This window comes from Taurulus bubalis, assembly GCF_910589615.1.
Source record: "Taurulus bubalis genome assembly, chromosome: 2".
In the NCBI taxonomy this organism is placed as follows: domain Eukaryota; kingdom Metazoa; phylum Chordata; class Actinopteri; order Perciformes; family Cottidae; genus Taurulus; species Taurulus bubalis.
This window is the reverse complement of record NC_136590.1, coordinates 2363182-2386660: the sequence shown is the minus strand read 5'-3', so window position 1 is coordinate 2386660 and position 23479 is coordinate 2363182. Positions and strand designations below refer to the sequence as shown.

At 43.1% G+C, this 23479-nt stretch overlaps 1 protein-coding gene across 1 annotated transcript; it reads right to left on the bottom strand.

The window, feature by feature from the left end:
* Nucleotides 1–458: 458 nt before the first annotated feature.
* Nucleotides 459–7198, bottom strand: naglu (N-acetylglucosaminidase, alpha; the record flags this gene model as incomplete). Its single annotated transcript, XM_079237091.1, has 6 exons — nucleotides 459–2935; nucleotides 3068–3324; nucleotides 3517–3602; nucleotides 3719–3865; nucleotides 5052–5199; nucleotides 6786–7198. The coding sequence occupies 6 exons, from the start codon at nucleotides 7196–7198 to the stop codon at nucleotides 1731–1733; spliced, it is 2256 nt and encodes a 751-aa protein (XP_079093217.1). The 3' UTR covers nucleotides 459–1730.
* Nucleotides 7199–23479: the final 16281 nt, after the last annotated feature.

Genomic DNA, 23479 nt, shown 5'->3' with positions numbered 1-23479 from the left:
AAAGCATAAGACACTTTAATAACAGCATTAATAAAGCAGCGAACCACTAGTATCTATATGAATATACAGAGACATAAATGAAGCCCTGCTTCTCAGCCTATGACGTCATCAGAGTAGCGACCCGCCTCCAGGTTTGCACTGTTAACTCTGTCAGCGCTGTTAGCGCGTGAGCTACGATCTCCAACTATTGTAGCGTCGGTATTCTACCTGGCTGCACTCTGTATTCACACAGTGTGTACATTTACAAGATTCACCAACAATGTGTCTCTGGCAGATGAAGACAGCCTGCAATACTAAATCCTGCTTCTTTTAATAACCTTGTAATATCTTCAGCTTCATCGTTGATGCCATATGGAACTAACAGTTACGGGTGAAGCTTCAGTGAGGACGCTTAAGAACATTTCAGTTCATCAACACATTATTAAACCAGACATCCATACAGGCTGATGATTTTATTACTTTATTAACACAGAAGCTGCTGTAAACACCGGAGCACAGAGACCCTGGACATCGGTTTGAAACCGAAAGAAGTAAAAAAACTTGGAATGAGGACAGTGAATGCTCCAGGTGTAACCTGCCTCTCACCCAAAGCATGCTGGGACATCTAGAGCCTGAACACATGGCTGTGTGGAGTAACCGTGCTCACGGAACACACACACACACACGCACACACACACACACACGAGAATGACATCATTGTATTAAGTCACATGACCGTAAGACTTTTATGGAATGCCTGAGTAACTCAAATACAAAAATTATATTTATACAATAAGAAATACTAATATTGTACGACGTTTGTTGCTCATTATGAATTTAAGCTGTTAAAATACTAACCATTATTCTGCCAAAAAGATTTACTTTCCTCAACCTCTCTTCACTAAAACTACAGGAATCAAAAAGAAAAACAAAACTAATGAGACTTGTAAAAATAGACGATATCTGTCAGAAAGTGATTGCTGTGCATGTGATATGTGGCGGTTTGACATCAATGCGTTTTCATATAAAAATATATATCTTTTAAAAAGAGGAACCGCGAGCCACCTTGTCGTAGTAATTACTCGGCATTAAACAAATCCACAGAAGCTCATTGTTTAAACGGGCCAATCACCACAGAAGCATGAAATTGTAAATTAGGCAGAAAGTTGTTACAAAAGATCAAAGACACCCACATTGTTTGGGAACTTACTCAGAACAAAAGCACAATATTCAAATGAACTTCAAACTGATAGACATGAAAATGTCTTCTTATTAAGAGGTTAGAGGTCATCTGGGGGACGGCCATTTAAAGGCTTGTGTACCTCGGATTTAAAGGGCCAGTACGACATGTTGGGATATGCTTTTGCATGTTTGCTTTCTTTACGCGGTTCAGATGGGTTTAATGCTGAATCGACACAGCTTCCTGAAGTTTGCCTGTACCGAGAGAAAACCCGGGTTTACTGACTGGATCTGGCAAGAGACACATGGATATATGGCTATTCGTCAAGAAATAGTTCCAGCACCTTACTCTAATTTTTCCAATTCTTCGTTTTAGTCTAAGAAAGTGAATATGCTAGAGCCGAGAGCGAGTAGTCAGAGTGAATGTAAACCTGCAACATGACCGGTTACTCCATGTGCAAAACAGTTCCCGCAGAATTCGGCTGTTGTGTTTTCTACGTCTGCATGTTTTGGGACATTCTTCTTGCTGCGACTTGAGCTAGTTTTTCTCCCCAGAAGGCAGCGTCTGTTCACTAAAGCGTCTTCAAGGCCTGTGGGTAGTACTTGAGGAAGATCCTGCGGGCGATCTCGTACGCGTCTCCCTGAGGCTTGGTCGGGTACTTTCGGCCGTTGTAAATGAATCCCTTTTCCACCTGGAAGACCGCCTGGTTGAAGGCGTCCTGCTTGAACGGCTTTCCGCTGTTCAGACACTCGACCAGGGTGTGAACGAAAAGGCCCCACCGCTGGGCGTAGTAGTCCTCCATCAGCCCTCCCCACTCTTTGCTGGCGTAGTCCAGGAGCTCGCCACTGGGACCCCACAGAGTCAGCTGGTTTCTGGCGTTCAAGTCGTAGAGCGCCGCCTCCTTCTCGTCCAGGGCGAGGGATCGGGCCCGCTCCAGCCACGTCCCCAGCAGGAAGTTGCGGTCGCTGCTCAGCAAGCGATTGAGTTCAGGCAAGAGATCGTGGACCAGCACCCCGCCGGCAGTCAGCAGCTCCGGCAGCTTCTGTTTCTGGAAGGCGTCTACGATCTCCCGGTAGAAGGAAGTCGTCAGGACTTGCAGGACCTGCCGAGTCACGTCCACGAGGTCGTACCGGAAAGTCTCCTTGGACATGAGCGACGGCGCCGCCTCGATGATCAGCTTCCAGGCTTTGTACAGAGCGGCCGGGTCGTACCAGACGTCAGTGTTCATGCGAAAAGAGGGCCGGCGCACCAGCGGGCTGTGGTTGTGGTTCCGGTAATGCGGCACCGTGCAGTTGTAGACGCTGGCGAACAGGAGCCTCCACGCGATGATCAGGCTCTCCTGCGTGCTGCCGTAGCGGCGGATGGCGTACAGCGACGCCCACTTGGACAAGTTGACGGGCTCCTTGCGCCACGCCAGCTCGCTCATCAACTCGTACATCACGGGATTCTGCTCGATGCCCTCCGGCGCCATGCCGACGCCCACCATGCTGGATTTAGGGAAGCGTAAGGCTTCGAAGGGCCCCGAGTTGATGCTCTCCACCGTGCCGAAGGATCCACTGTTGCCCCCGAAGTTGTGCAGCATGCACCAGATGAAGGGCTGCCCGTAGAAAGACTCCGTGTAGGAGAAGATTGGCTCGGTCTCCGCAAACAGGTCCAGCACGATCATTCTCCCGAGGGGCACTCCGTGGAGCAGGGCCTGAATCTGAGGCGGCCTCCAGAACGCGGCGTCGCTGAAGAACAGCCAGCCTTGCATCAGCCAAATTGCCTGAGGATCGACTGGGGAGGAAGAAGAAAATTGAGATTTGGATGAGGGGCAACATGGCTGGAAACCAGAATTGGACAAACTAGGGCAATAATTATACTTGTAAACTACAGGCAGCATCAGATGTGAACAGGATAGACGCTCACCTGCAGTCATTGAGGCAAAGACAGAGCGACTGACTGCAGCCAGGTAGGCGGGGTCAGAGGACGGTGGACTCATCTCATTGAAGGTGTCAGTGTTGTAGACGTGATCTGTACCAAACTGCTTGACCACCTGGGACAGATAGAGGGAACCGATCTGGAGGAAAAGTGGGTCCCGAGGGTCTAAGATGTAGGCGCACGAGTAGCTGCAGTTGAAGTGAGACCAGGACCCCAATTTGGTTACTTTGGCTTCTGGGTGCAGCCTGAAAATACAAGAAACACTTCAGAGACACAAAGCTTTTGACCAAAATATTCCTGACAGAAGAATCAGGATAAACAGATGGTCCAGAGTTGAAGAGGAACGCTCCAAATTAATCTTCCGAGCCATTTCCTCAAGGCTAGAGCATGAAATTAACTAGTTCATACAAAGTGATGTAAAAACAAGCTTGAGTCACCTGAGGATCCCCTTGGGAATGTTCCCAGAGAAGGCTGGCAGCACAGGAATCATGCCAAAGGATCTCATTCGCTGCAGGATTTTAAACTGCGAAAGGAAAAAGAAGTGTCGTTCATTCCAAGGCTAAACGCTGAAATTCATCTGCGCCGGTCAGACATGTCCTGATTCTACACGTGTGTTGACAAGCGGGGAGGCTTCAGTACTTGGAGGGAGAGCTGGTTCACGTGCCAGGACTGAGGCAGAGGCCCGCCGAACTGGAAAAGGTTGCCCATCCGGTTCCAGGCGAGGAACGCCGCGCCCGAGAAGAACTCCTCGATCTCCGTCTGGTTCAACCCGAGAGCTCGGTAAACCTGAAAAAGGTACACAACCATAAGTAGATGTCCGTCCACATATCGAGATAAGATAATCCTTTATTTGTCCCGCAGTGGGGAAATTGCAGGATTATATTAAAGTGTTTAAGTCTACTGTAAGCTCAGCTTATTATGCAGCCTGGCAGCAGCGGGAAGGAAGGACTTCCGGTGTGTTTTATGCATCTGCTCCGAAGAGAACATGTTGCATCGGTCCAGCTGAGGTATAAATGATCATTCTGCTCGTCTTAAAGCTAAACACCACCTCGATTAAGAATTCCAATGCAGGTTTTCCACTGCGGAGGAACCATTGATGTGAACATGAGCTTCTCTCTCTCTCTCTCAAGGCCAGTAAGTCAAGTCTAACGTGTGGAGGAGCTCCATCGACAATGAATGGGAGACCCACAGAATGTCCGTTTCCTGTTTCTACTCTAGTGAAACAGAAAATGGAGCATGAACTCAGAACCTCCCCTGGTGCTCTGGGTCATCTTTATAAAACATCTCATCCAATGCATCGTCTATGGAGAGGCTCCACACTTTATACCTGATGACATCACATATCTCAGTTTTAGCCCTCTCGTTTTTAGATTTGGGAGCGTTGTTCATGTTTACTAATACTTTTGGACCATAGTATGATAACATGATTTTTAGTGACTGTATCCTCTCATCTCTGTGCATCACTTCCCCTTCTACTGATTTTGCTGACTGCTCCGATTGTAATGCATCTATGAAGTATGTACAGGGTTCATACACATTCTGACCAATGGATTTCCATGACTTTAAACCAAATTTCCATGAATTTTAACCAAATTTCAATGACTTTTAAATTTGGTTTAAAGTCCAAAGGATTTCCATGACTTTTCCATGACTTTAAACCAAATTTCCATGATCAAACATTTAGTGAAATCTGGGTGTAAACAGTAAAAAGTGAGTAAATGTAGTATTTAAACTAACAATGAGAATACAAAGCATACAGTAAACCTTAAATGACACAAATGAATGAGACAATAGTTTGATTAAAAGAATAAACATTTATATAGATGCCTGTATGTATGCCTGCTTATATTCTGAGCGTCTTTCTTTTAAAAGCATATTCTTAAGGACTTTTCCAGGCCTTGAAATATCCATTTTAAAATTCCAGGACTTTAATGTAGATTTCGTAGCGACCCCGTTCAGCCTTTGCTCGTACCTCTTGCCACAGGGCTTCCTGGCCGGTGAAAGCCAGCGGCAGATTGATCCCATTGAGCGCCATCCAGTCGATCTCCCTCTCCCATCTTGGCCAGTCCCACCACACGGAGGAATAGCTAAAGGTGCAGACGTTCTGGTAATACCGGAATCTAGATGCAAACACACAGACATGTAGTTTATTATAAAAGTACTAAAAAGTTGTATTATTTTGTACATTCATCAATATTAAATGGTATTCATCATACTTTTAAATGTTCATTACAAATGTGCACACCATATTAGAGCCAAAACAATTAAATCAATCAACTGAAAAATCAGTGTGCTGTGCTTCTTCACCAGTATTTGTCTAAATTTGTTCTGAGGAAAGGTCATTCATGACGTTCGCAGCTGTGATCAAACAATGATGAATCCCATTGTGTGAAGCAGGCGAAGCAACAGATTCAGAAATGTCAAAACATACTTTAATAGTCCTCAAGCGGAGGAAGTCCTACTTAGTAGCATCAGTCGTAGGTACAAAACACGCGAGAAGTAAGTTTACTCAGTACCCCTACTGCATACATGTTTGTGTATTTATGATGTGCATATTGCTTGGGATTCTAATAACTGTCAATGTTGTATTAAAGTTGTTGTCATGTAATGCACAGAGTTGTAGTCCAAACCGTAGTTTCCTGCAGGAGGTAAACAGCTGAAGCTTCCCACCGGCTTAAAATGTATAGTCATGGGGAAACTAAAGTGTGCCTCGGCTTCTTCAATAACTACTGTGCACATGACATAACTGGGGTGAGCTGATGCAGCTCTAATGCACAACAGATAATTGAAAGGAAACGGGTCCGGCTGCGGCCCAAGTGTCCATAGTGGCCACAATAAACAATGCAAAGCCATGTGTGTCCTCGCTCCATTTGTCAAGCTGCAGTTACAGAGCAGACCATTTAAAAACACACAGACAAAGCATGGCTCCCTCTTTCATGAAGTGTAATATCAGAATCAGAACCATTTATTGCCATGTATGTTTTCACATAGAAGGATTTTGTCCTGGCGGGAGGTGCAAAACATTTAACAATAAACAGTGCAATAAATGGGAGCATGAATATTTACAATTGGATCTACAGTAGAATATAAAATTAAAGTTAAAATAAAGTGCATGGAATGTAAGCGTTATGTGAAAGTGTAATGATAAAGCAGCAAGCGTATTTAAATATGAGGTGTGGAGGGATGTGCAGGGGAGTGACCAATCTACTTTATTATTTTTGATGTAAACAGGGGATGTGAACTCTTTTAAGACTGGCCTAAAAACCTTTTTATTCAGGAAGGCATTTTTTACCCTGTGTTGATTCATTGTCAGCTATTAATTTTTATTTATTAATTTTTATTTGTTTTACTATATATTGGCTGAGTTTCTATTGAAAGAAAAGTGCGTTTAAAAATGAAATGTATTATTATTATTATGTTACGGTTTAATAAGCTTCCGTGTTAACTGGTGACTTTCGCCCGAACGCGTCCGTTGTTGTCGTGGTTACAGAGCCGTTTGAAAATAGGACGAAAACACGTAGCTGCTGTCGTGAATGCCGCATTATTTAATTAGTATATGATATACTATTATGTATATAAGAGGGTCTAATTCTGTAAAAACAAAACAAATGAAAGCGCCAGTCTCGATACGGCTGTCGTAACTACGACAACAACCGACGCGTTCAGGGTCGCCTGTAAGAACCGTAACGCCGTGTGGGTCACTGACCTATGCGGGGTGTTGATGCGCAGGACGCCCGTGAGCTTCGGCAGAGGACGAGGCACGGCCAGCTGGTCGCCGGACCAGGAGACATGGCAGTTGCAGAAGTATTTCAGATAGTTGTAGATGCCGGAAGCCACGGCCACTCCGGTGCTGCCCGTCGCGACTATCTTGTCGTTTTTCGCGGACCTAAGCTCGCACACGTCCAGGCCGTCGCTGGCCAGGCTCCCGTTGACCGACACGATGAACTCCGTGGACCTGGACCCGAGCAGCCGCTTCAGGAGCTCGACCGCCGCACTGCCCTGCGCCTCGTCGCTGGCTTGCGGTTTGATGTGGTCCAACGTGGGGAATTTACAAAAGGCAGTCACAAAAAGACAGCACACGACGAGCAGGACCGGGCCGCAGCTGCTTCTGGGTGACATTTCGAAAGCCAGACGTTTCCCACCGGGAGCGCAGGTTTAAAACGCAACTTTATTATGTCGCTGCCTTCAACCCGGAAGCGTCGCGTCTGCTGGCCAATCAGAGGACGCGGTTCCCAGAAAACAAATTCCTCCACTGTTTGTCGTGTGACCAGTCGGTCACGTGATGGCAATGTTACTGAAGTGGCCTGATTTCAGGTACAGGCTTGATGTCATGTGATCACATAAAAGCACATTGTGAAAACTCATTGGATGCTCCCTCCTGAAACTGGTTCAAAACACCAACGAGGACACAATGATTTAAGGGTTACTCCCTTATTGTGTTCAGTTTACAAACCCAGGCCAAGAGTACAGAGAGAGTATGTATGAGAAAGTACATTGTCAGTAAGCAAAAAAACACCTGACAACAGCGAATGAAAACAGCACAAACAAAAACACGTTTTTTGACTGAATATGCTTCCTAACCTGCCAATGCTTTCCTTGATTGTGTTTATTGTTGCATATTTCGATGCTTTTGGTCTTAATCTTTCTAAAAAGGTGCACTATTAGTCTGTGGGTTGTTGTTAAGGCACTGAACAATACTTTTTGTTGATACACCTTGCTCATACTCAGGCTGGATGTTCATAGTTATGATCACAATATCTTTTAAAGTGATTTTTTTTCCAGATATAACAACAATCTCCACTGTCTTCAGAGCGTCAGTCTCCCACCTGTAGGCGGACTCGTCCCCACCAGAGATGAGTCCAATGAGGGTGGTGTCATCCGCGAACGTCAGGAGCTTGACGGACTGGTGACTGGAGGTGCAGCTGTTGGTGTACAGGGAGAAGAGCAGCGGGGAACCGGTGCTGGTCCGAGAGCCTGAGACGTGTTTCCCCATGTCTGGTACAGAGGCGTGCGCCCCTGGTGGGCTGGGGGAGGCTGATGGGCCCGTGGGGCATGGCTCCAGGACGTCTCCATTGTCTTTCAAAGTGACAGTAGAACTCGTTCAGCTCGTCTGCCAGGCGCAGGTCATTCATGGCGTGGTTTTTGTTTCGGTTTGTAGCTAGTAATCTGTCTGAGCCCTCTCCAAACAGAAGCAGCGTCACTAGCTGAATGCTGTTGTTGCAGTTTCTCAGAGTGCAGTCGTTTAGCATCTCACCGCCTTGCTAAACCTGTATAATGCCTGATCCTTTTGCAGCCAAGGCTTCCTGAGTTCCGCTGTGAACCAGGGTTTGTCGTCGTTGTAAATCACCCTGGAGCTGGTTGGAACACAGCTGTCCTCACAGAAGCTGATGTATGAAGTTACAGCCCCTGTGAACTCATCCAGACTGTTAGTAGCAGTCCTGAAGACATCCAGTCTGGACAGTCCAGGGACGCCCGCAGATCCTCCAGAGCCTCACTGGTCCACTTCTTGAACTTCCTCACCACAGGTTTGCAGAGCGTTAGTTTCTGAGGGAATCAGGTGAACCACGGCATGGTCAGCGTTTCACTGAATCTTGATCTGTTTAAAAGGAATACTTTCCAGCACAACACAATTATGTTACCTTGTTTCTCGAGAGAAATAGTTGCATTAATATTGGGGTTGTAATCACATATAGATACATATGGGAATAGGAGATACTGTGTTGATGAGTAGTTTACATACAAAGATTGGGGGCAGACAGTGGCTCGACTGCACAAACGGTAGAACCGAAGTGTTGGATGTTACAGGGCTGTGATCAATTCAAATGCTCAAAGTTCACATAACAAGTTTTAAAAAATGAACTCTGATTTACTGCATATGGTATTGTGTTCTTCATACTGAGACAGTTTTCCTAAAATTAGATTTTTAACTAAATCACCATTTATCATCTTGCTTACTGTCTGTATTCAATGTTGTTTTGTTAGAACTCAGTGTTAACCACATATGTACTGCTACTGTGCACTGGGCTACTGGTAAGATAACAACATGGGTTAGTTATAGGATAACATCATGGGTTAGTTATAGGATAACAACATGGGTTAGTTATAGGATAACAACATGGGTTAGTTATAGGATAACAACATGGGTTAGTTATAGGATAACATCATGGGTTAGTTATAGGATAACAACATGGGTTAGTTATAGGATAACAACATGGGTTAGTTATAGGATAACAACATGGGTTAGTGATAGGATAACATCATGGGTTAGTTATAGGATAACATCATGGGTTAGTTATAGGATAACATGGGTTAGTGATAGGATAACATCATGGGTTAGTTATAGGATAACATGGGTTAGTGATAGGATAACATCATGGGTTAGTTATAGGATAACATGGGTTAGTGATAGGATAACATCATGGGTTAGTTATAGGATAACAACATGGGTTAGTTATAGGATAACAACATGGGTTAGTTATAGGATAACATCATGGGTTAGTTATAGGATAACAACATGGGTTAGTTATAGGATAACAACATGGGCTAGTGATAGGATAACAACATGGGTTAGTGATAGGATAACATGGGTTAGTGATAGGATAACACATCTTTTGATGGAAATAAAAGTTTCAGCATACAGAGGGCTTCATTTTATTATCACCCCGAAAATCAAAGTGAAAAAATTATATTTCTGACAGTAAGATAAAATTGTTTATTGTTTCCTCTTGTCCACAATAGTCACATTTGCTTGCATCATGTTTCCCTTTTGTTTTGAGCGTACCGTTAAGCCAGTGTGTCCAAATCCAAGTCTTCATATCTGTTTCCTCTCCGGTTCCTTCTTGCACATCTCATTTCTCCCACTTTCCTCTGTCCTCCTCCCATCGGCAGTTTCTGTCCTCCACCCATCGCTTCTGCCACCTTTCCTCGAGCCTCTTTCAAAACCTTTAAAGCCCCGCATGGACCTATATAGGTCCTTTTTTAAAATTTTAATTAAACTGTGTAAAACATTACAATAATCATGAACAAATATATTGATGCTACACATTAAATTAAACAAGAGAACCTGGGCTACACTAATTAATCAGCCATTTCAACACAACTCAAACACCAACTAAAATAATTATTAAAATAAAATAGTTATAATTTTGTCAGGAGTCAGCCCACTCTGCATGTTTCCGGAACTAGCAGCCCGTAGCTTGGTGCTATCAGAAAAAGACAAATAGCAAAAAGCAAGACAATTCCACACAGATTCCAAACCTATTCACCAAATCACTCTGCTGCAAAGCATCACCGAGATATGAACCAAAGAACACAGCAACATAAATCGCTGAGTCAGCACATTTTGAAACTTTATTTTTTTTTTGTTGAAAAAATGCATTTCCCCCAGTAAATCCACACTGATACAGGTTTATTGAACACCATAAGTCATATGAAAGTGAAATATAAGGTTTGCTACATGAAAAAATTCAAATGTCACAGATGCGCGAAAATATGCGCAAATGTGCCGAAATGCAAATTTTGGAAACCTCGCCTGAATTCTCTCTGTACTTTACCCAATCTGACTTTGTTCTGCTTCACTTTTTCAAGTGAAAACAGTGCAGAGAGACTGTTCACATATTGTGCTATGATTTGGGAGAGCCTCAGGGCTTCTTCTTAGTGAAGCATCATTTCAAGGAGATAATCATCCTGAAAGTGTTTTTTTTCTATAGGCGGACCTGGAACTTCTATTTGTTCTGTGTTTCAATCTTTATTTACTCTTAGCCAGCAACATATATACTAATATTTACACATCTGACCAAAAGCTCACAAGGGTTGCCTTTATTATAACAGCAAAATTATTCAAATAGCCCTTGTGGTTGCAGAGATACACCCTTTTTAGTTTGGGTATGCTATTTCGAGCTAAATCCTAAAAAATGCTTTGGGGCTTTAAAGGTTAAATAATGCTTTAGGTTTCTGCTTTACGGAAATTGAATGCAACATTTCTGCAGCTGCGTTCACAAACTACACGTCAGCCCATTTATTGGTCAGATTGGGTCACGTGAACCTGAAGTTAACGTGTTCACCACATGGGGGATAATAATGCTGATTAATGTATTTGAGGGTTTGCTCATCAATGACCAACTCAAACATCAAGTGACGTCATTGAGCGCGTTTATCTTTCATGTGTTCATAAAGTAACACTGGACTTGGAGCTGCTAGTCAGGAAACACACAGAGCGGTGCACATTATTCTGACTGACCCTGAACGCATCCCCTTGTCAGTGTTTCCGTAGTGTAGTGGTTATCACGTTCGCCTCACACGCGAAAGGTCCCCGGTTCGAGACCGGGCGGAAACAATTTATTCTTTCCGCCATGTGATTAATTGATTAGATTGGATAGATTTACAATATTGGTGGTCTTAGGGGGAAGAAAAAGTAGAGCAGGAGAAGGAAATAAAGAAAAAGAGAGGGGAAAGAAGGGAAAAGTTCCGGGTTCGAATCCCGACCCCCGCAGATTGAGGTTTATGGTTTTCATAATAAAAGTGCTTGTGTCTGTTTGAATTCATTCAAGATATTGACTTGTTCAATGCAATTAATGGTTGTTATATTAGTATCAAATACAATCTCCCTACTTTACTTATGGTGACTTAAAAGCCTTATCCAATGCAATTACCTGTTAATACACAGCTTTTAAATAAAGCTTCCCTTGTTGACTCAAGGTATTGACTCTATCCATAATTTGAACATGAACTCAGAGAACTGAGAAATTGTCATTCTATTATCTCTAAAGTTACTGTGGCCCAGGTGTGATGGAAATTGGTCACAGTCTTCTAACAATAGTACCTTTGTACATTTGACAAATGATTTAAGTTTTTTCTCTTTTGTTGCAGTGATTAGTTACATGTTCATGGGAGGCAGTTTCAAAACCGCTTTACTCACTTGTGGGTCCGGATCAGTCGGCAGGTCCAGCTGGTTCCGGACAGAGTGACTCGTTGACGGGAGGTTTACGGGACACACAGTGCACCAGAGTGTCTCCGTCACCATCAGGTAATACCTGTCCATGTCCAGGACCTTCCCTGACCTCTTGTGGACACCGGAGCCCGTCAGCTGCTTCCCACAAACTGGGCAGAACACCCTCACCTCCCACAGACGGTGGGGCGTCGACACCATCAGCCGATGTGTTGGTGTCTGATGGTAGATGAGGGCTGGGACCACGGCTTCAAATCTGTCCGCAGGTGATATGAAATGATAAGAATAGTTATTTAGCCTGGAGTGAGTCGCTCAGTGCACTACCTCTGATTGGCAGGCATACCAGAGACCCTAACATGCAACAGGTAACCCCAGAGCTGGCAAACGCCCTCAGCCTGGCCGTGCACCCTTTATCGCCCATCTTGTGCTCATCTAAAGATAACATGTAAACAATAACAAGAGCTAAATATACTCATAACCAAGGTGTGCTGAAGAAGAAGCAACTGTTACACTGATAACATGTTGTTAGTTATTTATACATGTATTTACACATGTAATCAGACCAATACATATATATGTATACACATTATTCACATTTATACTGTGTAATTATACTTTGTCTTTAATAAGACTGTATCAGTCGGTAAATATCAGTAATAAACTCCTGTGTGTATATATATATAGTCTCATGATATCATTAAATTATATCAGTCTTTATAATTGACTCGGTGCAGTAGAGTAGTAAGTATTTCCGGTTGGACATTGATGTTGCAGGCTGCGTTATTACAGGTGACGTTAGCGCTCGTGATTTAGCAGTTAGCTCACGTTAGCTTACGCAAGCTAACGTTAGCTCACGTTAGCTCGCGTAAGCTAACGTTAGCTTGCTATGCAAATGCACATATGATAACAAATGACTTGATGGAAAAACAAAGTGTATGACTATCGGAGAAGAGAATACAAACGTGGAATGTAACGGACGAGTTGTCGTGTTTGCGTTACATTACATACATTTGCGTGTTACACCGTTTCTCCAACATGTTATTACATGTAACCTACTTCCGGTATTGCTAGCATAGCGTAACGTGACACCGGACGAGACATACATAGACGTACCGTTTACGGCTATAGAATAATACAATACACATGCTTATAATGTCAGGATATCTTACTTTTGACAGGATGCGTCCGTCGTCCGTCCAATGTCACGTGCAGCGTGATCGTGTACGTGCTACGTCCCCCAGCTTCCGGCGCGAGACTTGGACAGGTGAGTGGTCAAATCCACCTGAGTTCACTAGCAGCGCTGGCAGCACGTGGGCCTTTTGTGCAGGTGCACTCTGTTAAAAGGCCCTCTGGTCTCAGTTGGTGTCTCTCTACATCCTGAGACACTGTAAAGTCTGAGTTCTCGATGCGGTCCTGAACGCAGCCTCAAGGCGGCGTGTTGCGGCTGTAGTGAGAAGTTCCGGTCCGAAAGAACTTCACCAAGCGACCGATTTGAGCTCCGGTGTTCGGTAAGAGCTCATATTCAGCTGAAGATAACGTTCACTTTAACCTTCACTGTTCATGACTGATGAACCTGCTAGTTATGTGTTTGAAAAACTCCAATGCAGGACTTTCTGTGATTTAATCGCCTCAAACGGATAATAAAACATCCCGAAATAACAACTAATGATGCTGATTTGTAAGAAGTTTGAATTAAGACTTTATCCGATTTCTCCACAGGACGGCAAGCAATCAACTTTTAAAATTCTTGTTTTCTTCATGGAGTCCGGTTCGCTCAGTGCTAAGCTAAGCTAACACTGTAGCGGCTCCATCAACTATCAACATAATTTTATCTAGGCATAAATACAGCAGTTGCGTTATTGTTTATACAAGAGACACGTTATGGTTTATTCATCTGCATGTGTTCACGTAGCTACGTCCGGTCTTATCATAGAACTCAGGTTCAACAGACGAGACGTTTCTCCTCCATTTCTGTTTCAACCACGTCAGTGACGTCAGGAGTAATGTCACGTCTTTGTACGTATTTCAACTTGAGTTTAAACAAAAGATGCCAAAAGATATGACCCACAGTTGTATCAGAATAAACGAGTTAGTCTTTTGTAAGCTGTTATATTGTGTACTTATACAGCTCTCTAGTAAGCAGTGTTCTGGCGTGTTTCTGGGGCTTTTATTGTGAAGGGACAAACGGAAAGAGAATTAATGCTCTAGTGACGTGTGCAAACTACAGAGCATCACGTTGTTTTCTTCATAATGTGAAGTATAGGCGCAATATAAACCTTCGGCTACATTGGTGGGAAACCCATCGGGAGATAACAGCTAAGTGTCGAAGGCGGTTCGCCGAAGTGAGCTAGTTAGCATTCACGTTAGCCACTGCTAACGGTAATGCTAACACGTTAGCCACTGCTAACACGCGCTTAGCTTAACTTGGCACAGTGTTCAGATAGTACGAGTCGGAGATTCCGAGCTGCGTCTGCCTGGAAACATCTCATACGTCATCACCTTCGTTTTTACAGAAGAGAAGAAGAAACGACAGGATGAGGTTCACAATGTGCGGAGAGGAGAGCGGCCGTTTGCCAGCAAGGTCGACCTGCCGCCGCCCTTTGCCGGGAGGAAGAACACAGCTTCCCCTGCTGGGCAGACGGTGAAGGAGGTGATTGGAGGTGACTGTGAGAATGAACTGATCTTAAGGCTGTTTTCTCTTGTGGGACAGCCTGCCAGAGGCCGACTATTCTGCAGTAAAGGAGAAACTGACCGGCAAGTATCGGCGGCCATGTTGGCGGAGGTAAGTGAAGAGAGTTCAGTCCTCTGGAGCTCCAGGAGCAGGTCGCTCATGAAGGACTGGAGTACAGCTTGATCATGACTGCGGGTTCTTCTTCTTTAATGAACTTTCTTTCATGACTTTAACTCGTCGGTGCTGCAGCTCTTGGTCACGTGTCTGAAACATCAGTGTGGCCTGATCTTTATGTGACCTGCAGAAGTACAGGGTTTAAACCACAATACATGGACAAAAGCAGCATTTAGATTAATAATTAAAATGTCCACACAGCCCTAACACATATGTTGAATACATGTAGTTTAAAATGAATGAAGCATCAGGAGCTCCTGTTGAGTTGTAGGATCATAAACTGTGTTCACTAACTGGAGCTTGTTGTGTTTCCTGGCAGACGAGAGAAGGGCAGCAGCAGGTGTCTGATCCTGGATCCTGAGACGTTGGCCTGGAGACGGACAGGAAGTGGCCTGGAGACGGACAGGAAGTGGCCTGGAGACGGACAGGAAGTGGCCTGGAGACGGGCGGGCAGCAGCACCGCCTCCACCCTGAGGTCTGGAGTTCAGGTGAAAGGAGGAAGAGTTGAATCCGTTTCTGCAGAAGAAGAGTAACGCGAGTCCATACCAGCGGCTGCCGCGTCTCCAGAACTTCTCTGTAATATACATTTTTATTCGTAATGTTTTGAGTAGACAAACATTGTGACGCCATTTCTATTTATTTCTACATATCAATTAATGATGTTTATAATCTGCCTTAATCCATAATGATAATAAGATAATAAAAACAAAAAATTTATTGATTCCAGCAGGGAAATACATTTGTTGTTGCAGCTCTAAATTATAAATGAAAAATAGTTAAATAAAACAATAAGCACAAATTGAGCCACAATACAGACTTTATCCAATCATATCTATATTTATTCTCATGCACTAATTATAATTATACAAGTTAAGGACCCTGAAGGCAGCACAGTAGTCCCAAAAAAAAAAAAAAAATCTAATTTTTTTTTTTAAAGTAATACCATCCATCCATCCATTATCAGCCGCTTATCCGGGGTCGGGTCGCGGTGGCAGCAGGTTCAGCAGGCCGACCCAGGCTTCCCTCTCACCCGCAACACTTTCCAGCTCATTCTGGGGGATCCCGAGGCGTTCCAAGGCCAGCCGGGAGATATAATCCCTCCAGCGTGTCCTCGGTCTTCCCCGGGGTCTCCTACCAGTTGGACGTGCCTGGAAAACCTCTAATGGGAGGCGTCCAGGAGGCATCCTGACTAGATGCCCGAACCACCTCAGCTAAAGTAATACATTTATTTTAAATACTTTTTAAAATGTTTTCTGTAATATAATACTGCTATTTTAGATTCTTTACTGTTTATTTATATTTTACTTTACTATGTGCCTCTTGCTGCTGTAATCCTGCCATTTCCCCACTGAGGCTAACAAAGGATTCTTATTTTAACTTATTTGTCACCGCGTGATAATCAGTGTATTTGAGGGTTTGCTCATCAACTCAAACATCAAGTCATTGCTCAGGTTCATCTTTCATGTGTTCATAATGTAATGCTGGACTTTGCAGTTTATCCCTGGTGTTGCTGAATGCATCTCTTCACACAGTTTCCGTAGTGTAGTGGTTATCACGTTCGCCTAACACGCGAAAGGTCCCCGGTTCGAGACCGGGCGGAAACAGATTTTGTTTTTAAACAAGTCGAGATCTAATATTAGTACGAATCAACGGGTTGAAATGTAAATCAAATTTTATGTGACAATTTTTGTGTATCGAGGAAACCAGTTATTTTATTATTAATTACTCTTGGGCTCTTGCAAGTGTAGGGACAGGTTGTCAAACTGCAGCACCTCAGGTCATGTGACATGTCTTTGTTAGGAGAACATGATAACACCACACTATGGTAGAAAGACGTGGTGTGTTCAGGGACTGTGGGAAAACTCAGCCATATGTGTGAGAACAGAACATAGTATTTCAGCTCCTCCTCGTTAGTATAGTGGACAGTATCTCCGCCTGTCACGCGGAAGACCGGGGTTCGATTCCCCGACGGGGAGTACATTTATTTATTTTAGTCGTGTTTTCAGTACATTTGAATGTTTGAGACGATAATCATTAAGCTGCTGAGTCTGTGTGAAGACTGACAGAAGATTGAAGCAGCACTGCTGCTGCTTTGCACTAAATACACACAACAAAGTGCACATGCAGCATGTTGTGTAACTGAGTTTAAACCTCGGCGCCGTTTTCCAGGACTGTAAAGTCATGGAAAACCATTGGTCAAAATATGTATGATCCCTGTTTATATACTACATAGATTTTAGGTTCAATATAGCTGTTGGATTACAAGCTAGTGAATGTATGTTGTCTTTCATGAGAAGCGGAGTCAAAATCCACGACCTGGTATAATTGGCTCCAGGCTGTGTTTGTATTCTGTGGGCTGCTGCCTGGCACTCAGACGGAAAAATACATTGAACATGGGTCTAGAAAGTGAATAAAACAAGCAGGTCTGCCAAGCAGGTTCTGTGAGTGAAAGTAGAAATGATAAAGTGAATGTTGGATGAGCATATCGGTCTAACTTTATGGCCATGACTTGGTCCTTGAGGCGCTGGTGTTTCCAGATGTTGCCTCTGAGGTCCTCCAGCAGTCCCATGAAAACTGCTCCAGCCTACAGGACCCTGAAGGCAGCACAGCAGTCCCTAAAACATGGGAAATAATTCAAGTTGGAAATCATCTCACAATGTAGTCTTAATATATTTTTTTATTTATAAAATAATCAACCTGAAGTTTTCCATCTATTTGTCTTTTCCGTCAGATTACACCATAAACTCAATAAATACCATTAATAAAATATTATTATTATTATTATTATTATTATTACAAGGACTTTACTGCAATCTTATTTGTTCAAAAACATTAATCATCGGAAGAGATTCACAGGAGAGTAGAGTACGTTCCTATTTTACCATACAAACAGTATTTAAAGTACTACCTAAGATACTTCACAATTTTCTCCTTTATATTCCAAAACGCCAAAAAGTTTAATCCGTAAGAGCTGTTTGTTTGACATCCCACCACTAGGGGGTGTAGGGCCGCTGTCAATTATACATGTGAAACTGCTGTGTTACTAACACCTGATGGCACATGTTTAAAGTGTGTTAATGTGTTTTTAGTATATTTAAACTGTTTAAAGTGGCGTGTTGCTTCCCCTGCCAAGGTTACATTTTAATGACTGAACATGAACCCATTCCAACATAAACATGTGTATGAATGAAGTATATTCTTTATATATTGTTAGAAACAGTCTGTTTTCATTGGATTTGGCTGAGAAAAGCAAGTGAAGTAACGATACCTTAACTAACAGTATTTTTTATGTATAGTCAAAATATAAATAACAATTTCCAGCTGTGACAGAGGGAGGGAGTGACGCTTGTGAAACTCAAAACGGCTCCACTGCGCCACTAGTGGACAAAGATGTATTACATCGGCAGTTTCAGCGCTGCCATAGAGAATGAATGGACGATCAGTCACATGGTGGTTATACCGCCTCCTCGTTAGTATAGTGGACAGTATCTCCGCCTGTCACGCGGAAGACCGGGGTTCGATTCCCCGACGGGGAGTACATTATTAATTTTTTGTCGTGTTTTCAGTACGTTTTGAATGTTTAAGACAATAACCAGAAAGCTGCTGAGTCTGTGGTGAAGACTGACAGGAGATTAAAGCAGCTCTGCTGCCGCTTTGCACTAAACACACACAACAAAGTGCACATGCAGCATGTTGTGTAACTGAGTTTAAACCTCGGCACCGTTTTCCACGAGTCATCATTTTCTTTACTTATCTAAAATATTACCCTCTTTTCTTTATTTATTTGCAAGATGGGATGATACACAGCCCTAATGAGGTACTGATGTAACCGTTGTAGAATATATTAATGCATGAACATCTATGCTGTCATTAAATCATTACTCTTTTGAGTCATTCAAGTTATTTGGGGTGAGTAAGCTAATCTTTAAACTATTTTTTTTTGTATAAATATGAATGTAATAACCAATGTCTAACTATATCTATACTATACTCTCGACCATTACTTTATGACTTCTTTTCTATAGAACCAAACACATTGTGGCGAAAATAAAGACAAAAGAAAGAAGAACTTGGGGTTCCCAACAATAACCGTAAATAATTCTACTTCGAAACTTAAATGGATCAAAAAGCCAAAAAATGTATGTTTGCATTTTAGTTCTCTTTTTATTTAAGCAGAGCAGTATAGCATAGTGTGAGCTGAAGAAGAAAAATTAGATTATTTTACTAAAATGAAGGAATGCTTAAATTACAATTACTTTCAATTACCTTAATGTCAATAAACCTAGAAAAGCTCTTCATACTGTGATTGTGTATGTTTGTATAATATAAAGTCTCAAGATGCTGTGAATTTCAAGGTCTGTTCTGTTCAAATCTGTGATGTGGTCATTCATAAAGACTAAGATGTTTTTTTTTTATTGTGTAATGTAAGATATAATAGTGTTCCACTGTGATCTACATAGTGATCTTGAGCTTGTGATCCAAAAGCTATATTGAATCTTAAGTCTATGTAGTATATAAAGTATATTGTTTGTCTGTACATGCACTTAAAATCAAGAACACACAATTCTATGTTTTTTATTGTCTTTTATTTTCCAAAATCATCAGCTACATTTCTTTATGCATTGTAGAATGGGTTTCAGAAAACGTTCAAACACTCACTTCTTTAAAAAAGATAAAGATGCAACATTAGATGTCTTCTGTTTATTCATTTTTTCCTAAAACAGCCGATAAGTTTAAATCTCAGCAGTGTCTGGAGCAACGCTGGGGGACCAGGAAAAGCAACACAGTCCTGGAAAACGGTGCCACGGTTGTGCACTTTGTGGTGTGTGTGTTTAGTGCAAATAGGCAACATTGCTGCTTTAATCTCCTGTCATTCTTCACACAGGCTCAGCAGCGTTCTGATTATTGTCTTAAACATTCAAACGTAGTGAAAACACGACAAAAATCCATCCTGTCCTCCAGCAAGGCCTGAGGTCCATCCTGTCCTCCAGCAGGGCCTGAGGTCCATCCTGTCCTCCAGCAGGGCCTGAGGTCCATCCTGTCCTCCAGCAGGGCCTGAGGTCCATCCTGTCCTCCAGCAGGGCCTGAGGTCCATCCTGTCCTCCAGCAGGGCCTGAGGTCCATCCTGTCCTCCAGCAGGGCCTGAGGTCCATCCTGTCCTCCAGCAGGGCCTGAGGTAGGGCTGCAACAACGAATCGATAAAATCGATTATCAAAAGTGTTGGCAACGAATTTCATACTAGTACATATTGTACTTTTACTGTACTACATCTCAGAGGTACATATTGTACTTTTACTGTACTACATCTCAGAGGTACATATTGTACTTTTACTGTACTACATCTCAGAGCTACATATTGTACTTTAGTAGAGCGTTTGGGTCTGAATCCAAATTGTTGTTCATTTGCATCAGTTCTCTTTCAAAGTCTGCTATTTTACATTTTGGTATCCCTGATTTTACATATTTCATTGCATTCTTGGAATGATGAACCAGTCATTTGCTGGTCAGCTGCTCAAAGAGATCAAAGTGGAAAGATGACATCAAGTCACACCCAATCGTTGTCTTTATTCTGTTTTTATTTACCCATCATGTCCTCCACACAGCTTGCTTCCACCACGCCGTCAGCCAGTGGACCTGTCCACAGCAGCAGAGAATCTCGATGAAAACAAAGCAACAATAGCGTATAATATTATAACCATAGCTGCCCCCACCCTCTGGAACTCTCTCCCCAAACTCATCTGAGACTGCACTGACCTCTCCACATTCAAATCACAAATCAAAACCCACCTCTTCAGAACTGTTTTTAATGTATGACTATGTGTTCCATGTTCTTATTGTTTTTTATTTGTTTTATTATTCTATTAGTTGTATTGCATAGCTTTTAGGATATTCTAAATGTTGTGTAAAGTGACTTTGAGTATTATGAAACGCGCTATATGAATGAAATGCATTATTGTTATTATTATATTTGTTTTACATATTTGTGTTTGTGTGACTTTGCACTGTGGGCTCTGTGTTCAATATTTACTGTCATGTTGTGATTAATAAATATGTTATGGACTAATGTCTACAAGTCTTAAGACAAGAAAGATCGCAACCAACCCCTCTCACCCATTTCTCAGCAGGTACAACATTTAAAGAAAAATGCTAATGCAGTGCTTAACAATAACTATAGGCCTATTAAATTGACATGGTGTCATTTTTCCTAAAGGTAGCCTATATAAACAATTTAATAACTTCATATTCTTCATATTTAAATATGTCTGAAAGTGTCATCCTACCAGTGTCAGTTTGGACTATTTCATCTAGCCACTCATGTTGAACGTTAGTCAGACCTTTTTCTGGGGCGCCTGCTCTGCTTTCTTTTCTCCATGGTAGCCTATAGCTGCTGGAGCAGGGCCCGCCAAGAGGAGCCTGAACAGCGCCGGCCCGAGCTCATGTGGCGCTCTGGACGAGCTTCACTCCTGGCGCCCGGAGGAGGACAGCGGGGGTTGGGGTGCTAACGGAGGCAGAGCGCTAGCAGAGGTACAGAGAGCGCATGTCGAGAAACGGGACGCTGATTGGCCAAGAAGACTCGACACGTCAAAGATCTTATTATTGCGAAGATGGCTCACTCCTATCTCAGAAACACTGGCGCAAAAATGATTTTTAACTCCTGAAAAAAAAATCGTTTGTGCGGTCTGAAAAATACGGAAGCGCATTGCATTCACTAGATAAAAAAAATAGACCCCTTTTCTCGTAATTACGCGCAGTTTAGAGGGAGCACTGCCCGTGACCCGTTAAATTTATCTTCAAAACTAGTATTTTAAAATCAGTTCCAAACGGATTTTTTTCTTTCAACTCAAAATTGTCTGGGAGCCATATGCCGTCACCGGAAGAGCCATATATGGCTCACGAGTCATAGGTTCCCGACCGCTGCTCTAGCAGGAGGTTGAGGTCCACCAGGACTAAGACCTCACGCCACACCAGCCCGGGTTCCCCACTGACTGACTACCATCACAGGACTATTCTCGGACAATTCTTTCGGACCATTTATTTTTATTCCTTTCTCTCCTCTTACCGGTCACTCCACTGCACACTTCATACTTAAACACTCATGCCACATACACTTAACTTTAACTTAAACACACACGTCCCTTTAACATACACTTACATTAAAATGTTATCTGTTGTCTGAGCACTTTATCCTTATCTGATTTAAACATCATTGCACTGTTGCTGTCGCTGATTGTTGTTTGTCTCGTCTAATGTCTAATGTATGCACCTTCCGCCTAACTAAATTCCTCGTTTGTGCAAACATTCCTGGCAATAAACGGTTTCTGATTCTGATTCTAATATGTCAACCATTAACAGCAAAGAAATATTTAATTGAAGTATTTAAGTAATTGCAATTCAAATGTTCATAAGTAGGACTGGACTGTTTCTGCGGAGGAGACATCTGCTGCCCTCCAGAGGGCGCTCCTTTACATCTACTGCCCTCCAGAGGGTTCTCCTGTACATCTACTGCCCTCCAGAGGGTTCTCCTGTACATCTACTGCCCTCCAGAGGGTTCTCCTGTACATCTACTGCCCTCCAGAGGGTTCTCCTGTACATCTACTGCCCTCCAGAGGGCGCTCCTGTACATCTACTGCCCTCCAGAGGGTTCTCCTGTACATCTACTGCCCTCCAGAGGGCTCTCCTGTACATCTACTGCCCTCCAGAGGGTTCTCCTGTACATCTACTGCCCTCCAGAGGGTTCTCCTGTACATCTACTGCCCTCCAGAGGGTTCTCCTGTACATCTACTGCCCTCCAGAGGGTTCTCCTGAACATCTACTGCCCTCCAGAGGGCTCTCCTGTACATCTACTGCCCTCCAGAGGGTTCTCCTGTACATCTACTGCCCTCCAGAGGGTTCTCCTGTACATCTACTGCCCTCCAGAGGGTTCTCCTGTACATCTACTGCCCTCCAGAGGGCTCTCCATCATGTGATTACAGCCCAAACCGTTTATTTCTCTTTAAGCCTCAGATATACAGGCCCCTCTCTCGCTCCTCGCTCCACCTCCCTCCTCCTCAGCACCACATCCTGGAGCTGGGGACTCTGCGGTGCCGCATTTAGGTCTCGACTCATCGGTGAGCTGAATCTCTGGTGGTCCCCCCCCAAACCCGGCCCATCTACACCCGGCCTCCCGCATCCCCCGACCCCTTCTTTGCATGTCGGCTGTGCCTCTGGATGAGGGACATTTTATTGTTTGCTTTTATAATATGTATATATACACACACTAGTTTGTTTATCTTGTTTCTTTATTTACTATTATTTGCTATCTTTTATTTTGTGTTTGTTATTTATTTCAATAAAAGTCTTGCAATCGGAACTTTGTTTGAAGCTTTATTATTTCTTATTTGATCTTAAATACAAGCTCTCCACATTATGATAGAAATGGTGACATGACAATGACAATAAATAACTAAACATGACCATGAAGCTCAGGATGTCCAGCTGTCTGATGACCTCATGGAGTCCAGGATCAGGAGACCAGATGTGGAGCTTCATACAGCTGTGAATGAGAATGACAATAAATAAATAACTGTACATGGACCATAAAGCTCAGGCTGTCCAGCTGCTGTCTGGT